Source organism: Dipodomys ordii, unplaced genomic scaffold (assembly GCF_000151885.1).
Source record: "Dipodomys ordii isolate 6190 unplaced genomic scaffold, Dord_2.0 Scaffold100, whole genome shotgun sequence".
In the NCBI taxonomy this organism is placed as follows: domain Eukaryota; kingdom Metazoa; phylum Chordata; class Mammalia; order Rodentia; family Heteromyidae; genus Dipodomys; species Dipodomys ordii.
The window spans coordinates 5,996,816-6,017,779 of NW_012267316.1; the positions used below are offsets into that span (position 1 = coordinate 5,996,816).

At 45.1% G+C, this 20,964-nt stretch overlaps 1 protein-coding gene across 2 annotated transcripts in view; it reads right to left on the minus strand.

The window, feature by feature from the left end:
* Nucleotides 1-2,504: 2,504 nt before the first annotated feature.
* Nucleotides 2,505-20,964, minus strand: part of Ldlrad4 (low density lipoprotein receptor class A domain containing 4) — a 378,108-nt gene continuing 359,648 nt past the window's right edge. For both annotated transcript variants that reach the window (XM_013027131.1, XM_013027130.1), the window contains exons 4-6: nt 19,078-19,232; nt 4,238-4,291; nt 2,505-3,245 (exon numbers count right to left, since the gene is read on the minus strand). In XM_013027131.1, the coding sequence (XP_012882585.1) occupies nt 2,715-3,245; nt 4,238-4,291; nt 19,078-19,232 (740 nt within the window). In that variant the 3' untranslated portion in view covers nt 2,505-2,714. The remainder of the gene's footprint in view (nt 3,246-4,237; nt 4,292-19,077; nt 19,233-20,964) is intronic.

The window sequence follows — 20,964 nt, forward strand, 5'->3', positions numbered from 1 at the left end:
CAAGTCCCACGATGTGAGCTGTGTCTTCACAGTGCCTACCATTCAACATCATTGAGGCACAAGAACTGGACAGCCATATGCTATAAGAAACTGTCTACTGATTAAATCTACCTCCTCCCTGTGAGGAAGAGAAATTGACTATCAATCCAGTTTATGGCTTTGGCTTTTAAACTAACTCCTTATAAAGGCCCAGGGTCAAAGACTTTTCAATTTGCTAAGTCACTGATTAACTGGCAAGGCAATTCTCCAGGGCACCTGAATGAGGAGAACTTGTCTTTGGAAGGATGATTAAAGTTACTTGAACTAAATAATTGTCTTGTCAATACTATTGGCATCTACAAAACGTTTATATACTTGCAAAGTTAGTGGCCTTATTCTTTCTCATAGCAGGTAAAAAAGCAAGGACTGTGAAATCATTTTGAGCTGGATCAAAGGGGGTGGGTCACTTGCTGTACCAAAACTGCAGGCAAGATTTGGAATGGTGAAATCATCCACGGATCTCCTTGCCTGCATGTGGGAGAAGATTCTTGCTCACTCATCTACCGGGAAAGCCCCACCAGGGGCATCAGTACTTCTCACCTTTGCCTTGGTGTCCTGGGCCTGGCCTCATTCAAACACACACCAGGAGTCAGCACTGTTCAGAAGGCTTCCAGGGTAGTGAGAAAGATCATGTTTAGCCCCAAGTCAACCTCTGCTCTGAGAGCTTTGGTTTTTCTGACAAAGGTCTCTGACACAGCATAAGACTTGAAGCCAGCCCCAGATTTTTACTGGGCCCTCAAGTTCACACCCTTCCAAGCAGGGTTGTAAGCAGGAGCTGGCAACTGCTGCCCATCCTTTCTCCTTTGACAACTTCTGTGGATACTACTGTGTGACCTGGATGAATCCAATGAAGACTCCAGTCCTCAACCAAAACCAACCTAACGCCCTGCCTACTGAGATGAGCAGAAATGAACAGACAGATCACACAGGATGTGGAGCTCTGAACAGTCTAGTTCTCAGATAAGCACACTGTCACCTGACAGAAACCACCACTGAGGACACAGACAGCAACACTCAAAAGCTAACTTGGCATTGAAGCTGGATAGAGTTGCTGAATCACCCTTGAGCTCCTTTTGTTATATGCAGAGTTCAGGGGGGCCCAACTTCCCAAAAGCAGCCAGGCTCCAGCAGATAAGGCCTCTTGAGCACAAGAATTGCTAAGCCGTGGACAGCTGCTGCTACACAGCCAGCGCCAGAGTCTTTTTTTTTTTTTAAGACAATGTAAGAATGCTTGCAAATATCAACAACTATAAACTAAGACTTAGAATATTGAGTCCATTTTCTAGCTGCATCTTAAATGTATGTTGATGTGCTTTGTCTGGTGCTGTTACAGTTCCCCCAGCCTCTGTTTGCTAACTGACCCCATGTTCCTCTCAAAACATGATGCTATATGACACAAAGTGAAACGCAATGGCGCATTATCATGGCTGTACACATGCTGCCCTTCTGTTAATCTAGGAGCATCCTAAGCATTAGAAACTGCGCAGGCAATTGCAGGCATTGCTTGCCCACCTAGAGAGGTAAGCAGCTAAATAGGGTGACAAAAGCTGCCAAGAAAAGGAGAAGCAATGGGATACACTGAGTACATTGCTCAGCAGAACTCAAAGAATAACCACCTTGCATTTCAAACTATTACATAAAATAAGGTATGTATCTGGGCATATTTCATGCTACAGTACAAAAATCAACTACAGAAATTGCATGGCTTGGCAGGGGTGTGTGTGGGGGGGAAATCAGGGCAGCACTGTGTGGTACTGGACACATAAATGGATGTGTTGGGTTCCTTGTTAATAAAATATTTGTACAGCCTAAGACTAGCAAGTCAAGTAAGTCCAAGGCTAGCACTTATGTTTCCTGACTTCCATCTAAGCCTTCTAATGCCTGTGATGCCCTGCTGTATGATGGGATTCTTGCAGTAATAATCACATTTCTAATTTATGTAAGTTGATAGTAGACTATATCCCCAAACACCTTTTATGATTCTGGGGACACACTAATCCTAGTGTGTTTCTTGGGCCTGATAACCATCTACAGGTGACAAGACAACATACAGAACTTCACACAAAGCAGTTCCCTCATATATATTTAAACATTCATCAGATAGTGCAACTTGGAAACATACCATCACGACACAAATTAGCTCCTCGCATTCATCTAACGGCTTCTTCACTTTATACGTTGGCACACAAAATAGGAATTCTGATTCATATTTTTAAAACAAAAGTCCCACACCCTGGAGGAAAAGCAAACTGGCTGATTCTTCCCCACAATAATATATAATAATGCTTCCTTCTTTATTCAGTTAATTATAAAACAGGCCATTCTGGCCTCATTTGTCTACAAAGTCTCCCTTCAGAATTAAATAAATCAAATACCTCTGTGGGTCAGATTTCATGTCTTCAAAGCATCCCTCTCTGCCTGTGTCTCCTGCACAAAGCCCTCCCCTCCCCCCCCAACACTACTCCTGGGCAGACTGCATGGAAGGAAGTCTGTGTTGTTTCAGTCTCATTTGCATGCAATTCCCCTGAAAGGATTCAGAAACAAAGACCATGTTTGCACATTTGGTTTTACTTTAGTTGTACCACGAAAAACTGGACAACACTGCCCAGGAGGGGCCGGCAACCGCCTCTTCCTGCCTTGGTTTCCCTCCTCATTCAAGTGCACGCTGGAGGGGGTCAGACCAGGTTCCCGGGCTTCCTGTCTTTGCCCTTGATGGGCACTATTGTGCTCTCTGAACTGTTCTGCTGCAACTGTGCTCTGCTGCCCCTGTGCGAGTTGCTGTGCTGGTGGTGGAAGAATGCGGCTCCTGGGTAGTGGCCCATTACCTCGCTGTAGGTCGGGGGCGGCCCCTCCATCCTCCCATTGCTGCTGCAGGTGGCCGCACTGATGCCCGAGTGGCTGCTCGGCGGGCACGGGCCTCCGTTGTACATAGAAATGTCTATCAAGTCACTGTCAAATATGGTTCGGTTGGGCGGGGCCCTCACGGACTCCCGGTTGAGCTCCATCTGCTGCTCAGGGTCCCGGAGTTGCAGGGTGCAGGGCCCCTGGTAAGGAGGCGGCTCCTCCCCGTCCGACAGGGAGATGGTGGGGGGCAGGTCGATCTCGTGCTGCACGTAGGGGTAGGTGGGCTGGAAGCGGCTGAACCGATCCCTCTGGATGAAAGGGGGAGCCGTGAACCTGTCCCTGGCCCGAGGGGCGTACATGATCTACAAAGGAAAAGAAGAGAGGCTGAGGTGGCTCTGGGCACAGCCATGCCCACTAGGGCCCCTGCTTGGTCTTGGTCTTGTTCTTACCAGTCTGCATGCCATCTCCCATCCCTTTCCCAGACACTACTGAGCAGACTTCCAGAAAAGAAATTCAGTTTCTTTGTACCTAATGACTTCCACCCCTCAACTGCGTGAACCTCCCGCAAGGGATCTGGTCCCGCCAAACCGTGGAGAATCATAAGCAGGTGCAGGTTTGGGATTAATGGGATTACTTGCACAGGTTTATGTCTACATCTTCCAAGGGTTCAAATGGGTGCTAGCAGAAAATCTGAGAGCCAGCAAAGGTCACAGTGCAGTCCACGTGCTGGCGGCTTGATGGGTGAGAAGGGGGACTGAACAGGAAGGACAGTCCCATTTTCCTGCCCCCTGCAACCTGTGATCAGCAGATGGGGGGGGCAGTTTGAATGCATTTTAGAAAAGCAGTATTTCTTTTTGGTCACTAGACTCAGTCATTTAGATTGTAGATAAACGCTTTCTATCATTCTTTCTAGTCATTGATCTGAAAAATGTGTTGTATTCCAAAGTAAATATGACTTTAGACTTTTCATCCCTGGATGAAGCTAGGTGGTGTACTTCTAACAAAAATCCTCTTAATTTCACTGTTCAAAGTTTTCTCCCGGGAGAGAGATGTCACAGGCATGTGTGAGTGTGTCCATATGTACGTGTGCATTCACACACACACACACACACACACTTCTCTCACACCCTATTTTTAAGTTAAAGGCAAAAGCTAGAGATGTAGGAACAGACCATGCTCTCTGATATAAATATAAATTGTGCCACATTCAGCAGTTACTAGCAAAGGTCGGCAACTTTAGGCTTGCTCAGTAATCCCTAAAAGATCTAAGCCAAAGTTACAGGCAGTGCCTTCATCCCACTGTCTATCCCTGACCTAGCTATGGTGGTGGCTTCTCTCCCAAACCCTGCCTTACCTCTGAGGCCCCAGGCCTCGGCACCGAGCTGTCAGAAGGCCACAGGCACCCTTCCTAGAGGTGGGGAGGAGAGAGAATGGAGGGACAAGAAACAGAAGTCATCCATCTCATATAACAGTAGCACCAAAAAACTTGAACCATGACTTTCTGAAACAAGGATCAGTCTTCTTTTAACAATGACTGGAATATCTAAAGAGCAAGAAAGAACCAGTCACTTTGCCTACCTCATATTTAAATGACCCAAAGGGAATACTGGGAAGCTAGGTTCTAGATTTGATGTCAGATATTGTTCAGTAAATATGAGACTATGCTTCAAGGTGATCGGCAAACTGTATTCGGTCACTACTTTGATTTGGGGAGTCCCTGAGTCAATTGAGCTCTGAGGCAGAGGCATTCACATGAAGTTGTGGCATCAGGTTTGGGCAGGCTGGTACAGGCTCCGTCACCACTCAGAGACCTGCCTTCAGACCTGCCCTTACCTATAGGGCTTTTTGCAAAGCCTGAATGCCCTTTGCAAGTCTTCTAATGTCCTTGTTGTTTTTGGTCTGAATGTTTAAATAAATAACCTGACATCTAATTATTTAGTATCTTTCATAATAAAAATTTGGCCAGACTGAAGAGGTGACAAGCAAACAACAGGCACTGTTAAGTCATTTCTAATACCACCAACTTGTTTATAAATCATTTCCACATGCTCTCCCTTTTAAGCCAAATCATTGGCTGTCTGCAAGAGGCTACTGAGCTATTTTAGCTAGAGTTGTTACTGTAACAAAGACAGTAAGCTTTCTGAGGGGAGGAGCTTGTATTTTTGGATTTCCAGGAATATATATATTCGACCTTTGAGGATCACTGAGCCACCAGAGGCCCCAAAATGCCCCTAAGTATAGACATCTCCAGCCAACCAGCCAGCTCATCAGGTGCAAGGCCACCCTGTTCTTTTCTGTAGCCAACATTCTAATATAAACACACCACTTCACTGCTAAACAGGGTGTTTGTCCAATACAGCAACTCGTTTCTAGGATACTTGCAGGACATCATGGAATCTGCTGCAAAAATATAAATGGACCCAGCTGTGTTCAGAGGAAGTGTGGGCTTAAGGGTCTGACTATAAAGTTATGTAATGAACCATTTCAGCTCAGGCATGGTGACAGGTGAAGGACCAAAGTTGAATGATATGATTTAACCAAGTGGCTGCTGCTGCCCCTCAGAGCTCCTCCTTCTGGAACTCCATCCAAATGACCAGCCGTCCCCTCAGACGTCAACAAGAGCCAGGAATCATGTGAATATAGCTCCACAAAGTCCCACCTGCCATCAGACACTGTCACGACTCCTCCCAGACTCTTCTTCAGAAACCCCTAGCTCTAATGACTCAACAGCACCAGCCACCCAGAAATAAGAGTCTGCATTGTCTGAAAATGGCAACCACCGGCTCAATGACTAGCCCCATTGTCAAAATGCCTAGGTAAGCTACATATCCACCTTCTGCACACTCGAACTCCTCATTCTTTCCACAGCCCTGCTCTGTCTGGTCAATTCTGGTATCATCACTACGTGGTGTCACATCTCCTGGGTCTTGCCTCAGTGGGAGCTGGATCTGCCTTCTGGTGCCATATCAGAGTCCTCCCTAGCCCAGCTCACCCTCCCCATGGCCTCAGCACAAAGAACTTCCAGACCAGAGTCCCAGCTGCTGCACTTCATGGGCTCCTGAGCCTTCTCCCTCCCCATGAGTCCTGGTCACCTGGTTCTCTCCTGCCTCTGCCTACCACTCCCAAGTCAGATCTTCCAGCCCATGACTGTCTGGATGCCAGGCTAGCCTGTTCATCAGACTCGCTCCAACCTTATGTGTATGCCTAAAACTGACAACAGTCCATGCCTGCATGCTCCTGGTGACTCACAATAGCCCTGCTAGGGGAGGTGAACTACATGGAGGCCTGGGCTGGGTCCCCTGTTGGGAGTGGACTGTGCTTGGGTTGCTCCAGGCCTCCCTCTTGGTGATACAAGGTAATCCAGGGTAAATTTATCTTGCTAAATAAGTAACCCAATTCTTTCCTTTGTATGTAATCTTGCTATATGATGGTACTGCTTGGGTACCATATCTACACAAGCGCAGGCCTGAGAGCTGAGCCATGATAGTGGCTCTTCTCACCTGGCTCGCATGGCCCTGCAGCTGTCAGGATAGACCCACGCGACTGGCAAGGTACTGCATTTCTTGTGGCACTGTCAGCAGTTATTCTCACCATGTCTCATAGACAGTTCCTGCATTCCCAAAACAGGTACAGATAACTCTCCTGGGCATGTGCTACCTGCAGCCCTCCTCAGGGTACTGTCATGACCAAGCTGAGCCCTGGACCAGGGCACATGTGTGTCCCATGGAATGTCCAGGACCCATCTGTTCCTGTTGGACTAAGTCAGTCCACATTCTATGCTATACATTTTGCTAGCGTGAGTGAAAATAAGTGTTGTGCACTGAGGTCAACAAAGCCTGCAAGCAAACCCTGGAGCAAGTGCAGGAGGCATCATGAGGGAAGAGGAATTCAGGCCACTCCTGCTCTGGGACCTTATTGCACATTTGCCCACAGATGGCCTGAAGCTTATAATTCCCTCAACTTGTAGCTTTTATTTTTGCAGGAATAATGGAGCAGCAAAATAAAAATCCTAAAATAGCAGAAATGTACGCAGAATTCAATCACTCTAATTCTTGACCAGTTTTTGTTGTGGTGGTTGTTTTTGTTAGTTTACTTTTGTTTTTTCAATACAGGTTATGGCTATATTGTCCAGTCTGGCCCGGAACTCAGGATCCTCAGTTTCCCCAGTGTTGCCATTAGAAGTATTCCCTAGTACACTGGTTAGAACAGTTTTCTCAAATGCTATTCCAGTGTTTGGTGACCAGTGCTGCATAGACTAACTCTGCAGAGTTGTGATCATAATTTCTACTCTTTTCTCATCCTTATACACTGTGTCTACATGCTTCCCTCAACTACTACCATTTATGTATTGACAAATACAAATTAACTGCCATCATTACTATACCAGTAACTACGATTAATAATTTATTCCCTGGAGGTGGGCCTTTGGGAGGTGATTTGGGGATGGAGTGGCCAGAGAGCTAGCAAGTTCTCACTCCACGAGAGCCTGACAACCTGCAGTACTGAATGGAGCTCTGATTTCCAGCTTACAGAACATGAAAAGTATTTTTTTATGTCAATCAGTCTACAGTATTTTGTTACAGCAGCCAAACTAAAAGAGGATTTTATAATTTCAGCTCTCATCTTTACCTCATACTTACAATTTTTTCCATTTTGAGATAAGGGTTGGTACCATTCTTTCATAGCTTGATTCATCATTGATATTTTTGTCTTTCCTTCTGACTATTCTTTCCAGATAATGTCATCTTGGTACCCTCACTGAAAATCCCTTGACCATACCTGTGAGGGATGATATCTGAGCTATCCATTCTATTCCATTGATCTGTATGCTTCCTTTCATGGTGGTACCTACTGTTTTAATTACTATTAGCTTTGTAATAAGTCTTAAAATCAGGAATTATAAGATCTTCCAACTATGTTGTTCTTTTTTGAAATTATTTGTGCTATTTGGTAGTCCCTAATTTATGAATTTTAGGATGGCTTTTCCTATTTCTGCAAAAAGTATTAAGTTGGGGTAGTAGTGATCAACATCTTAACAATATTTAGATGGCAATATTAAGATATTATCAATGAGATCTTTGTGTGTTCTTTGATTTCTCAGTAACATTTTAGTTTCCAGTGCCTAAATCTTTAACTTCCTCCACCAATTTCATTTCTAAGCATGTTATTCTTTTTGAAGCTATTATAAATGGAATTATTTCTGAATTTTTAAGGGCATTGTTAATGTAAATAGATGCAATGATTTTTTTGCATGCTGATTTTGTATCCTGCTATTTTCCTGAATTCATCTACTAGTTCTAAAAGGTTCCGGTTTAGTGGAATCTTCAGAATTTTCTACATATAGATCATGTCATCTGCTAACAGATGAAATTTTATTGCATTCTTTTCAATTGGAATGCATTTTATTTCTTTTGCCTAATTGCTCTGGTTAAAACTTTTAACAAATATGTTAAATACAAGTGGCAAAATCAGGCATCCTTGACTTGTCAACTTAGATAAGAAGCTTGTAGAACGTTACTATTATTATAATGTTAACTGTGTGTTTTCATAGATGGACTTCATAGCATCCTCCTATCCTTTTTGTTTTTGTTGATGAGTATTTTTATCATGAAAAGATGATGAAGCTTGTCAAATGCTTTCTTTGTATCAATTGAAATGGTCATACAAATAACTTTCCTCTTTCATTCTGCTAATGTGGTGTGTGACTTTCTTGAATTTTCCTCTGCTGAACTATCCTTGCATAAATTCCATTCAGTAACAGTATACAATTCTTTTGCTGAATTCAGTTTGCTAAAAGTTAATTGCTATCATTTTGTTAATTGCCAGTATTTTGCTGAGTTTGCTTACTTCATAAGGATACTCGTTGTGATTTTCTTTTTCTTTTTTATCTAAAAGGCCAGCTTTGGTATAGGGAATGCTGCCTTATAGAATAGTTATGAAGTGCTCCTCCATCTTCAATTTTTCAAAGACAATTAGATGGATTTGTGTTGGTTCTTTAGATGTTTGATAGGATTTGCTCTGAAGCCATCAAGTCTATGGGTTTTTTTGGTTGGTTTTTATGTTTTTCTTTTGATGTTACCAGGGCTTAAATTCAGGCCTCATGTTATCCTTTGTCCTGCTTTCTTATAGGTGCTCCATCACTTGAGCCACACATTTAATCCAGCTTTCTGCTGGTTATTTTGGAGATGGGGTCTTGCAGGCTTTTCTGCCCCGCCTGGCTTCAAATCATAATCCTCCAGATCTTGGCCTTCTGAGTAATTAGAATTCCAGGTATGTAAAAACTGTGCCTGACTTTGTTAGGAGACTTTTGTTCATTTGTTCAATCTACTTGCTATTTATGAATCTATCCAGATTTTCTCTTTCTTCATGAATCACTTTTAGTAAAGTGTTTTTTAAGAATGTCTATTCTAATTTGCTGGTATAGAATTATTCATAGTCCTCTCATTTCTGTGTCTCTTGGATAATTTTCATACAAACTAAATAGAAAGCCTTGTATTAAAAGAGATTCATCTACAGCTCTAACTTACTAGGAATTTCACTGTAGCTATGGCCTAGAGCCTACTGTCTTGCATGTACGAGCCCTGTGGGCATGCATAAGGGTACCCATACCCTCAACTTCCTTAGGCCTATGCTTTCAACTAAATTCTCTACCATACACAGAGGATCACAGGAATGTTCAGATTCAGGGCTTGGAGTCCAAAGAACACTTACTACAGTGTTTTTCAAACTGTTTTTCAATGTCTTAGCTGGAAAATCAATTTGGATAGGTACAGCCAGCTTCACAAATTACACAGAACAGAAATGGCTTGAGTATATTGTCTGGAAGTTGGTCTCATGGAATCTCTGCTTTAGTTATATATAAGAGGACTGACTATACGTTGTAGTCTAAATTGGTTTCTTACTGTTCTACATAATCACAGTTTGAAGGCCTTTGACCTAAGCCAGTTAGTCTCATTTTAGACAGGAAGAAATTGAAGCCCAAATAAGGCATGTTACTTGCTCTAGGCCCATGTGTGGTAAAACATTGCTGGATATTCCAACTTCTCTTAAGGGCTCCTCCCAGTAAATGACCTCAAAATAACTGCAAATCTGTTTTTCTCCTTGTTTGATGGTGAGAATTTCAACTATACATCTTTAGATATTTAGCAACACCTTACTCTTCTGATAAAAATCAATTATCTCCCCTTTCCTCTTTTTTTTTTTTTTTGGTTTCATAGTCCTGCGTTTCTGTCATCCAAACATTTTTTTTAGATATATATACTATTACTGTCCTTTCACTCTAGATGGCAGTAACAGCTTGAATGTAAAGCCAATCCCTCTACATGGCTATGTGCTCTCTGCAGCATTTCCTCCTTTATTCTTTATCCTTCCTTGGGAATCCGCCAATGGATTTCTTCTTAAGACCCAACATTTCCTTTCTCAGTCCTCTCAATCTAGGGCATGTCCCTTCAGAGAAAAGACAAGTCATCCAAGAAGGTCTAATGGGAAGGAACAAAAGAGAATCTTTTCTATTTCTAGAACAATACAACAGATTTGAGAAGAAAAAAACTACCCAGTGCCTCTCCTAGTTTTTTTCCTGTTTTTTTTTTTTCTGGGGGGGAGGGTTGGGATGGGGAGAGGGAGAGGAGGGGATTGAGCAATTAGGCTTTAAGAAAAGCCAGCCCAGGAATGAGAAAGCAGGACAACATGGAATGTGAGAACTATCAGCCTAGGTAGACAGGATCCTGCCTCTAACCCAGTCACCTCAGTGAATGGAATGAGTAAGCAGAAGCTGAGGTACAGAGGCAAATGCTTCACCTAAGGTCACAGGGCTGGAAGGGACTCAAGCCCCAGGGAGTTTCCCCAGTAAGGGCTACACAGATTTCTAGAATTACTATAACTTAGAGAACTTTTAAATTTCTCAGAATAAACCACAGTAATGAAGTAAAACCCAAACTTTACCTATGTTTTTTTGTGTGTGGGGGGATCTGACATAGTACTTGAACTCAGTATCTGACATACCTGACACTGTCACTAGCTGGCTGGTGCTCTACCAACTGAGCCATGCCTCCAACCTCTATTAGTGCCTTGTATATTTAAAAGTTTGCTATATATTTGCTTATAATATTTTTCATAAATCTTATTTAAAATAATCACTTACACATCTTTTTGTCACAATATAAACCATTGTCAAATGAGTTTTCCTGGGATCCCCACATGCTCAGAACATCACTCAAGTTTCCTTCACCATCCATATATTACACTTATGGAAACAAGATTTTTTTTTCTTTCCTTCTTTCTTTCTTTTTTTTTTTTGCCAGTTGTGGGGCTTGAACTCTGGGCCTGGGTGCTGTCCCTCAGCTCTTCAGCTCAAAGCTAGCACTCTACCACTTGGGCCATAGTGCCACGTCTGGATTTTTCTGCTTATGTGGTGCTGAGGAACCCAGGGCCTCATGCATGCAAGGCAAGCGCTCTACCACTGAGCCACCTTCCCAGCCCTCACAAGATGTTTTTGAGGTAGGGTCACTCTATGTAACACAGGCTGAACTGGAACTCACTTTGTAGCTCAGGCTGATATTGAACTTGAATTCTCCTGCTTGCCTCACAAGTGCTAGAATTATAGGCATGTGTCACCATTTCTAGCAATGGGAAATGTGTTTTGGTTTTTTAGTTTATTCTTTTTACTGTGTTAGGAGTCAAAACTATAGCCATATGCACGCAAGGTAAGCATTCTTACCAATGAGACACTCTCTTAGGCCTGACAATCTTTTCCATTTGAGAAATGAACACATTCATTGTCATCATGGAAATTTTAATTCAAAGCCCAGGATTCCTTGTCTATACCTCATTCTAGAGGCAGCAGGTTTGCTATGGTCCTTTCTGACCTTTCTACAACATCAGCTTATGACTCAGATATTAGTCTTTCTGATTGACTCTTACCTGGCTTAGCATCAACATGCTATCATTTAGCTTTCATCATTTATTCTGTTCATGAAATTTAATTCTAAATTCCAATTTTATTCTCAGGAAAAAGACTTGCCATCATGGAGAAATCAAAATTAAATAGAAAAAAAATGATTCACTTGCTGGGTGCCAGTGGCTCATGCTACCTCCTAGCTACTCAGGAGGTTGAGCTCTGAAAACCAACGAGAGCGAACTTGAGTAGACAAATCCCTGAAGACTCTTATCTCCAACTAACCAGCAAAAAGCTGGAAATGTAGGCACAGCTCAAATGGTAGCACAACAGCTATTAGTAGAAAAAGCCAAGTGATATCACAAGCTCCAGTACCAAAAAACGTTTTCCTTGACATAAAAAAAGTTGTAACCATCCTGAACAATGGTACACTAGGAGGACTGAGCTGCTCGCATTGTTTTAAAGACAAACTTGTCTGCTAAAAAGGTCTGTCTACTTTTCTTCAGATGTAAGTCTGGTGTACAAGTGAAGGTCCAACATCCTTACTAAGTTGCCTAGCAACTTGGCCTCCCATTTCTCAGACCTGAAGGGAGACTGTTAAGTGATCTACTTTCTTCTCTTTCAAATGGATATTCCAAAGAGTAAGGCTTTTTCAAAGATTACCATGGCAGCTCAATTATGTAAAAGCCCTCATCTGCTCTGTCAGAGAAAGAAACTGTGGCTGGATAAGTAGGAAACCAGTGCTGGAAGGTTCCAGTTAGGTGATGACCTGCCTGGCTGTTAGCAGTTTCTGTAGCCAATAAAATAGTGGAGAACTGGTTCTGAACCACATCCACATCAAATGTGACTGGTCTTGTGATGCAGGACGATCTACCTCACTTCTACCTTTTATCCCAGCCACATAAAGCCTGCGGCAATCTTAACAAGGCTTTGGCAACAGCATCACCAGTGGCTCTTTAGGCTTTTATTTTTTATTTTGATATTATTTTATGCGATCAGAGGAACATAGGCTTCTACCTTTGTGTTCCTCTCCTAAATAGCTTCTTTTGGTCTCACTGTGTGTGAATGCTTAGAGTCCTGTATAATTTATCCGTGTATTTTAGATCTAGCTTCTACATGTGACAGAAAACATGCACTGTTTGTCTCTCTGAGCTTGGCTTCTTTCACTGAACATGCTTTGTTCTAGTTCTTCCCCATTTCCCTGCAAATAACATAGTATTACCCATTCTAATGGCTGTGTAAAATTCTACTGTGTTTTGGCACTACGTTTTTTGAGATCCACTCATCTATTGTAGGGCATGTGGGCTGTTTCCATAACTTGGTAATGTACAAATAGTACAGCAATGAACATGGATGTCCAGCGTACTTCTTATTTTGTAACCTTGCTGAAAGTAGTTTATTTCCATCATTTGATACATGTTTTTCTCAGCAGAATCTCAAGTAGGTAGAAGTGAGACAAGGCAGGCAGGTTTTTATCACAGCAGAAACGAGCGTGGTGACCCTCCACTCCCTGTGCCCTTTACTGTAGGCTTCTGGCAACCCATAGCCGTGCTTGGAGCTGCTGCTTGGAGAGGGCCAGAGAGGGTCACCATTCAGGTGAGGAAAGTATGTGTCCCCCCCCCCACACACACATATGCTGTCCCCAGGGAGGCCCTCCTCAGGTAAGTTCTGAGCCCTAGCACTTTTCAGAGGATCCTGGTAACACGAGTGAGCTGAAGGTGGCCAGCCTTCCATCTCAGCCACAGATTCTAGCCACAGGACCTGACCTAGGTAGAGGACAGACAGCAGGGGCTACAAGTGACCTTGCCAGGCCAGGTGCAAGACCTGCTGTACCTTGTTGACTCAGACACACGACTGCACTCCTAAACTAGCAGGGATGGTGTGTGTTTCTACAGTGATAGTCTCAGTCATCTTTCTGGAAAACCAGAGGCCTTTTTTTGTCTATCGCAGTTAAGGCATGAGTGCCAAAGAACCACCATGATGAAAAACGGCAAGTGACAATGCCATGTCACAATACCAAGGGTCCACACACAGAGATGAGGCTATCGCTAGTGGCAAGCACAGGTCCAGTGTGGCTGCTTTATTACCGCCCAGCCTGAGGAGAGAGGCCAGAATGAACAGCAGGGTGGTTTCATATGCTGCAGAAAATGTAAAATCTTTTCTCTTTGTAGTACTGAGAATAGCACTCTTGGCCTCAAACGTGCTAAGCAAGTACTCTACCACTGCGCTAAACCCCTCAGCCATGTAAATTCCAAATTTAAGTGACACCTCCCAGTTTTTAAAAGTTGAATCAGAATTTTGTCAGAAATGCTGTGGGACAAACCATATGCATGGGCCATGTTCCAAGGTGATATCTGCAATTTGTGCAGGGCAGTCTTTGGGGAAAGACCTGCCCCATACCAGAGTACTCCAGTTATGTCTGAGGAGCAGAAGGTTCTGCATCAGCAGCGCCTGGTCATTTTTTTTCTAACAGCTGAGGGACAAAGAAACAATCCACCTCCTTTCTGGTGTCAGGCTTGAGCTGCAGTAAACTCCATGGAGACATGCAGTCACCTGGATTTTGACATTGGACTTAATCCCTGTAGAAGCTAGTCAGGAAGAAATCCCTGGTGTGATGCCTTTTGTTGTTGTTGTTTTTTTTTAATCAAAACTGCTATTTTATGGTTAAAAAAATAATAAAGCTCAATAGCCACAACTATATATGGCTCCAAATTGGTAAAAACCCATCTCTCTCCCATTTTTCATCCCCCAGTGGCTACCAGTTGCTCATACCCTGGGGTATCCAGACAGGGTCGCTGGATGCTGCGGGCTAGGTTACTGCTAGCCAGGCTCCAGCAATTCAGGCAAATACCTCTCAGAGCTAGCCCAGAACACAGGGCCCCATGATCATTTCCCTATTATTCAGCAGCCTACATCACAAAAAGACATCTAGACCACCTCATAACTCTGAAATCACGTAATTTAGACTTTGAGAAGCACTCTAACGCTACCTTACGAAAGACAGATCAAGCTCATATCACAGCCCCATCCATCTACAACTGTTGGCCATCATTTAAGCTTCTACTTTCGTGTGACTTAACGTAAGCGTGGGTTGGTCCTTTTCATTTTCACATAGAAATGGCTGATTCCATGCACTCCTTGGTGAGTGTCACCCCATCCCCAGGCTGCCCTTGAACACACAAATCTCAGTGACATGGGGTGGGAGAAGGGCTGGAGGCTGACTGGCCTCAGGTCACAGTACTTTTCACATTCTTCCAACACACATGGTGTGGAAGAGTGAGGAAGCCAATGACATACAAGGGTGCTGGTGGAGTGAGTGAAGGGTGTGCTTCTACCTGTGAGGGCAGCAGAGCCCGGGGCTGTGCTGGGTACTCACACAGGAAGGACCCACGAGGGAGTGGGGGAAGCTGCTGGCCCATCACTGTGCTTTAGAGGACTTTCCCTAAGGACCAGGTACAGTCAGAGCTACTACGATCCTGTTTCATTACCCTCAGCCTGGCTTTCCTTTATGGCAGAAGTAGAAAGGCCATTAATGAGAAGGGTCAGCTCACATGGGTGGGGAATTTCCTCAACCAGTGAGAAACAAGTATAGCTCCTACTAACAGATTGCAGAGGCCTTGCTTGAGGGAACAACAAAATGACCCGAGGTTCCTACCAGTGAGGCCTTCCCTGTATTGCACAGGCTCAGGGTGGTGATAGACCGAACCCATCTTCCCCCCCTCCCCCTGCTACTTGCACTGAGCCCACATGCTGCCAAGTAACAGGGTGCTACTCACTGCTGGCCCCTGAGGCCGGCTAGCCTGAGACTTAGATGCTGGCTAAACAGAGGCTCTTCAGGGAGTTCATAAGGGTTCTGTCAGAAATTAAACCACATGACAGCAGCACAAAGTACACATCTATCCTCACCAGCCATTATACTGCCCCCACCACCAGGGGCAGCTGGGAAGCTGGTTAGTGGGATACAAGCCCTCTGCACCACACTGTAATTACTCAACTCCTGCTATCTCCTTGGGATGAGAAAGTGGACAACCTGGAAATACAACTGCTCTGGCCGGGCACGAGGGTAGAGGAAACAGTGGGTCCTCTTACCCACCCCAAATATTTCCTGCAGCCCATTTCCTGACATGGTAGTATCTGTGAGACATACCCTTCAGGAAGATCAAGAGAATGGCAGGGGGGCGGGGGCTCTGCCTCCACCAGGCAGGATAGAAGGTGGCAGCTATTTCTTCCTTACCTCACTGTCTAGGCTCTGGAAGATGTCTAGGGAATACCAAGATGCACAGAGGCATCCTGGATTGAAACACTGGGAAACTGTCCATAAGTCAAAGACCTAAAGTAGCCTCTGTCCCTGTGCTGCCAGGATGTGTGTTCTTCTTTCTGTGGATGCCTCAGAGCCAGCAGGTGAGCTGTAGTCATGTCCCAGTCATCTTCCTGCATTCGTGATGTGCCCTGGCCTCTCCACCTCGGCACAATTCCCATTTGGGTTCCTTTGCTGTGAGGGCTGTCCTGTATACTGGAGGATGCCTACACTGTCTCCACAGCACCACCATCCCCAGGGGTGACCTCTCCTCCAGTCACTGTCAGGGGCACTCGGGAAGTAAAACTACCCCTGGTTGAGAACCTCAGGTATAAAGAAACTAGCTGCATGCCACATATGGGCTAAGCGAGTGGACAGTTTTCAACACACTATAGGGAGGAGGACTTCTCTGAGGGTCCTCGGGGGACCAGAGGCAGGGAGAAGTAAGGGTTATTTCTTCCTTATCAGCTTTCTTTCTCTTTCTGGGAACTTCAAATTGGGCTAATAGTCTTAAGAAGAACAGATGGAACTGAAAGCGTCCCTGGCTGTAGAGTTGAAATGTGCCTTGGGTTTTTAGGAAGCATTGGAGAGAGCCCGTTGTGGTGGAAGAGCTGTGCGGCAGGAATGAAAGACCATGCTGCATGCAGCGGCCTCTCCACATGCCCAACTCGATGCCAGACCCAGCTCCCAGGGCACCACTTCCAAATACCTGTGGACAGGGTCTAGTCCAGCGATAAGGACCTCCATGAACACAGCTCACCAGCTACTGACTAACTTCCTTTGCTGCTCAATATGTGGCCCTAAAGACTGCGAAAGCCATTTAATCATCTTGATTTCTAGTAACTCCTGCCCTGTGGCCCTCCTGCTCCTACACAGGGCATCACAGGACTCTACCATCAAACAAAATCCAAGAGCCCTTCCAAATGAGAACATGTGAGAGGGTTGCTCTCATCCCTTAACCTTGTCTTCCTGCTGGGCTTCGGTTGGTAAGATTGTGACTGCGTCAGGACATACAACAAAGGACAGTGACAGCAAGTAGGGCCAGCTGGACATGGACGAATGAGGATCGAGCCACCTGGATCCTAAAAAGCAGAAGACAGACACCACCTCTTCCCCTGCCTGGCTGAAAGGAAGAACAGGAAGGGAGCTAGAAAAGTCTATTGCTCCATGCGGGGACCTCAGCATTTTGAAGCTCCTGGCAGAAAGTGTGAAATGGGACACACAGGTAAATTCATGGCCTGTACCTTGTGGAAAAGCCAGTTTTGGTGGCAGTGCAGGAAAGTTGTACCATGTCAACTTAAGGTCTGGAGAGTGTACACAGCTCTCTGCTATCAGCAGAGATGGCGGATCCTTATATGTTTCTGAACCTGCTGTGGTGACATATTTCCCCCTTGTCCTGGCTTTAAACTCAGAAAAACTTTGGAAGATTTTCTTCTCTCTGTCAAAACCAGAACTTTCTGTGTGCAATGATATCCAGGTGTCGGGCCATGAGAACTTTCACTGAGTGAGGGTGTAGGGAGACCTTATGGATACAGACTGCCTGTGACACTGCCTGTGGGTGACACAGCTGGAACCCCACTGGAGTGTGAAGAGAGCAATCAAACAGGGCCAGATGGACTGATGGACAGGAGAGTGCAGGATACAGGAAGGCAATTGTGTGTGGGGGGGTGGGGGGATGCTGGAATGCTGTCTCTGCCCCATCCAGCCCACACTGTCAGTGTGAAAGTGCAGAGTGGCATCCACCTTTCCTTCTACTTGTCGTGGTCTCTGAATGCACAAACATGTCTTATGCTCAGCCATGGAGATGGCCAAGCCACTGGCTCCCCAGGCACTGAGAGGCTCCAATGGCCCTTGACAAACTGTCTCTCCAGATGTCCCTGCAACAGCCCCACCACACACCCAGGACAGTCTCTCTAAGTCAGGGGGGAGGGATTCCTCAAGCGCCCTGTTCCCCTTCCATAAAACACAGTTCTGTTGCATAGCAAACCACATGTGCTGAGGACTGAGGGCTGAGAACTGCTTTCTGTGCTACCACGGACACTGAGAACTCATACTTTGCCTTAATACACATTCCAAAACCCCAGAGAAAGCCCTCAGAACCTCAGACTGAAATGGGCTCAGGACAGCAGGGTTCTCGCAGCCACTGGTCTCTAGGGTTGATTCCAGGGCAGCGCAGCTAGACACTGTTTTACCAGGAAAGAAGACAGTTTAGGACAAGAAACCTATTTAAAAAAAAACCCTGAGTGGAAAAGCCTGGCTGCTTTCAGAGTTCTCAGAACTTTGGGAGAATTTGGTCTTTCAGACAACAAAGCTATCCTTGTGCAACTATCAACAGATCTCAGGGCTTTAGAGCTCTAGCAATGCCAGATGGGTAGCCCTGTGGGTACCAGGATGCCTGTGGTGACAAGCCTGCAACACGGTTGTGTGAGAAAAATGATGGAACCAGCAAACCAAAGAGGTGACTCTCCGCACCAGCCTACTGCCCCCTCCAGCTGACCCCAAGCCCTGCCACAGCATGTGGTGACAAGAAGGTACCATTAGCTTGTCATTACCTCCAGCATGTCTCCAGGTCTTAAAAAAGGTTATTACCTAACAACCTACTTTTCAGTAAGCAAAGCCAGGCATGACAGTGCTCCTATCACCTGACCCATCCATGGAAGGGTCAGCAACCAACAACATTAACGTGAGTTGATGGCCATTGTCTAGGCAGTGGCAGTGGAGACCCTTGCAGACAGAGAGACTGCTCAGCAAGGAACGGGTGGGAGCGGTTTTCTGTCTATTATGTCTCTTGGCTGGATGCAGGCCACATGGCTGTGTTCAGTGGGTGATGAACACTAAGGATGAACACTTAGGATGCATGCACTTGCTTTTCTGTAAGGTAACCATCAGCAAGAAGTCCTCAGAAATTCTGAACTGCAGTGGGTTGATGCAAAAGGCTGCCTGGCCTACTGGCCCTTAACACATCTCTCTGACAGCACACAGAGTGACCCAGGCCCACACTCACCGGCTGTAGTCCGTCCTCCTGTCTCCTGCCCTGGCTCTGGCGGTTGATGAAGGACCGTGTGGAGACTTTGTAGTGATTCAGAAGGCAGACGATGACCACAACCATCACCGTGACCACCACGATGATGATGATGATCTGGGCAAATTCCAGCTCCGCTGCAAGGGAAGTGGAAAGTACATGAACCACTGGTTCCTCTGCACAAACTTCTGGGCACTGCCACTATCAAAGCTACCAAGAAGCCAAGGGCTACTGTACACATCTGCTCCCCAAAGGACAAAGGAGATAGAAACTGTGGTCCCATTTTAGAGAAGAAACGAGCTGAGTTGCAAGGTTGGTGTCTAACTGGGCTTCCCAGCCCCAGACTGGGGGATTTTACAAAGGACTATGTGAGAAGCTATAGGAGAAGCACAGGGAGTAATTCTAGCTATGTTAGAAGCCAACGAAGTATTTCAGTCCAGGCTGACCTGGGCAAAAACACATGAACCTATCTGAAAAATAACTACATCAAAAAGGGCTTAGTGGCTCTAAAGAGGTAGAGAGCCTACTCAGCAAACAAAATACTGAGTCCAAACACCAGTACCAGGAAGAGAGAGAGAGGAGGAGGAAGAAAGAGAGAGAGATAGAGAGGAAGGGGGAAGAGAGGGAAGAGGGGGGGGAGAAATGAAGAGGGAAAAGGAGGGAAGGGTGAGAGAGACAGAGACAGAGACAGAGACAGAGAGAGGCTAGGACCCTAGTATTCCCTCTAAGGCCATACCCCCAGTGACCTAACTTCTATTAGGCTCTATTTCTCAAAGGTTCCACCATCTTCCAATTTTTTTTTTTTTACAAAAGCACCAAGGTCTAGGTACAAAAGGGTGAGGAAACTGAACTTCTCACCCTAGATGGCAGAAAAGTCCCAAGGGAAATATGACCTCTCTAAATGGTCTATGAGGCAATGTCATGAGCAACTCTGAGGTTGACAGTCAGCAAGACCTGGCATGGGGCTCCATACCCTAGGAGCTGCCATTCCTTTGGATGTCCCCTAACACCTAATAGCTGACAACAGGACCTTTAGTGCGCCTTGACCCCCAGAAGCTTATCTAAGAATCTATTTCCTATAGAGAAAAATGGCAAAGGGAGACATAAAATTCATATACCCCTAAAATTTCCTGGTGGGGGCCTGTTGGGCATGGCAGAAACTGCTAACAGTCCAAGAACAAGTTCAAATGTGACCTCAATTATCAAGCACTTTGACAAATGGGATGTGATTACTAACCCAGAAACACTACCTTCCGGTCTCCTTTCCTTTTACCTGACCTTTCTGGGCCTGAGATCTCTTGGCTCTCTCCAGACCCCAGGCCCCTGGTACCATGTCATACCTCCCTAGTCAATAATCTGGAGCTCCATTTCTTCATTTTTGGATACCAGATAAAACTGTGCCTTTCCAGTCTGTTCTTCATGAGACATGATCATGAACCTGATATTATTTAATTTTATTTTTCATAGCCTAGTACTGGGTAGTGTCTGGCAGGTAGTTAAGTAGTTCCAGTAATAAGAAAAATGACTCAGGAGTATACCCAGATTCAGAGAAGATTCATGGACCCATGGCCCCAGAAGTGCCCTCTGTGAGTAAACCACTGCTGATAAGACAGAGGCCTTCACTGGGAGAAGACAAGGCCATCTCTGAGGAGCCCTGAGGGTCGATGCCAGGAATGAGTGGTTCAGTGAAGAACTTGAGGAAGGCAAGGAGTTCATTCTGTTCAGGCAGTCAGCGTAGTGATGAAGACTGAGTCCTAGATAATGCCTACTTTTACAAATCCTTGTTTTTATTTTACAGAGTATTCACAAATTACTGTTCAGGTTAAAGTGTGCCCAAGATTTACCAGTTTCCTTTTCTCAAGAGGCTTC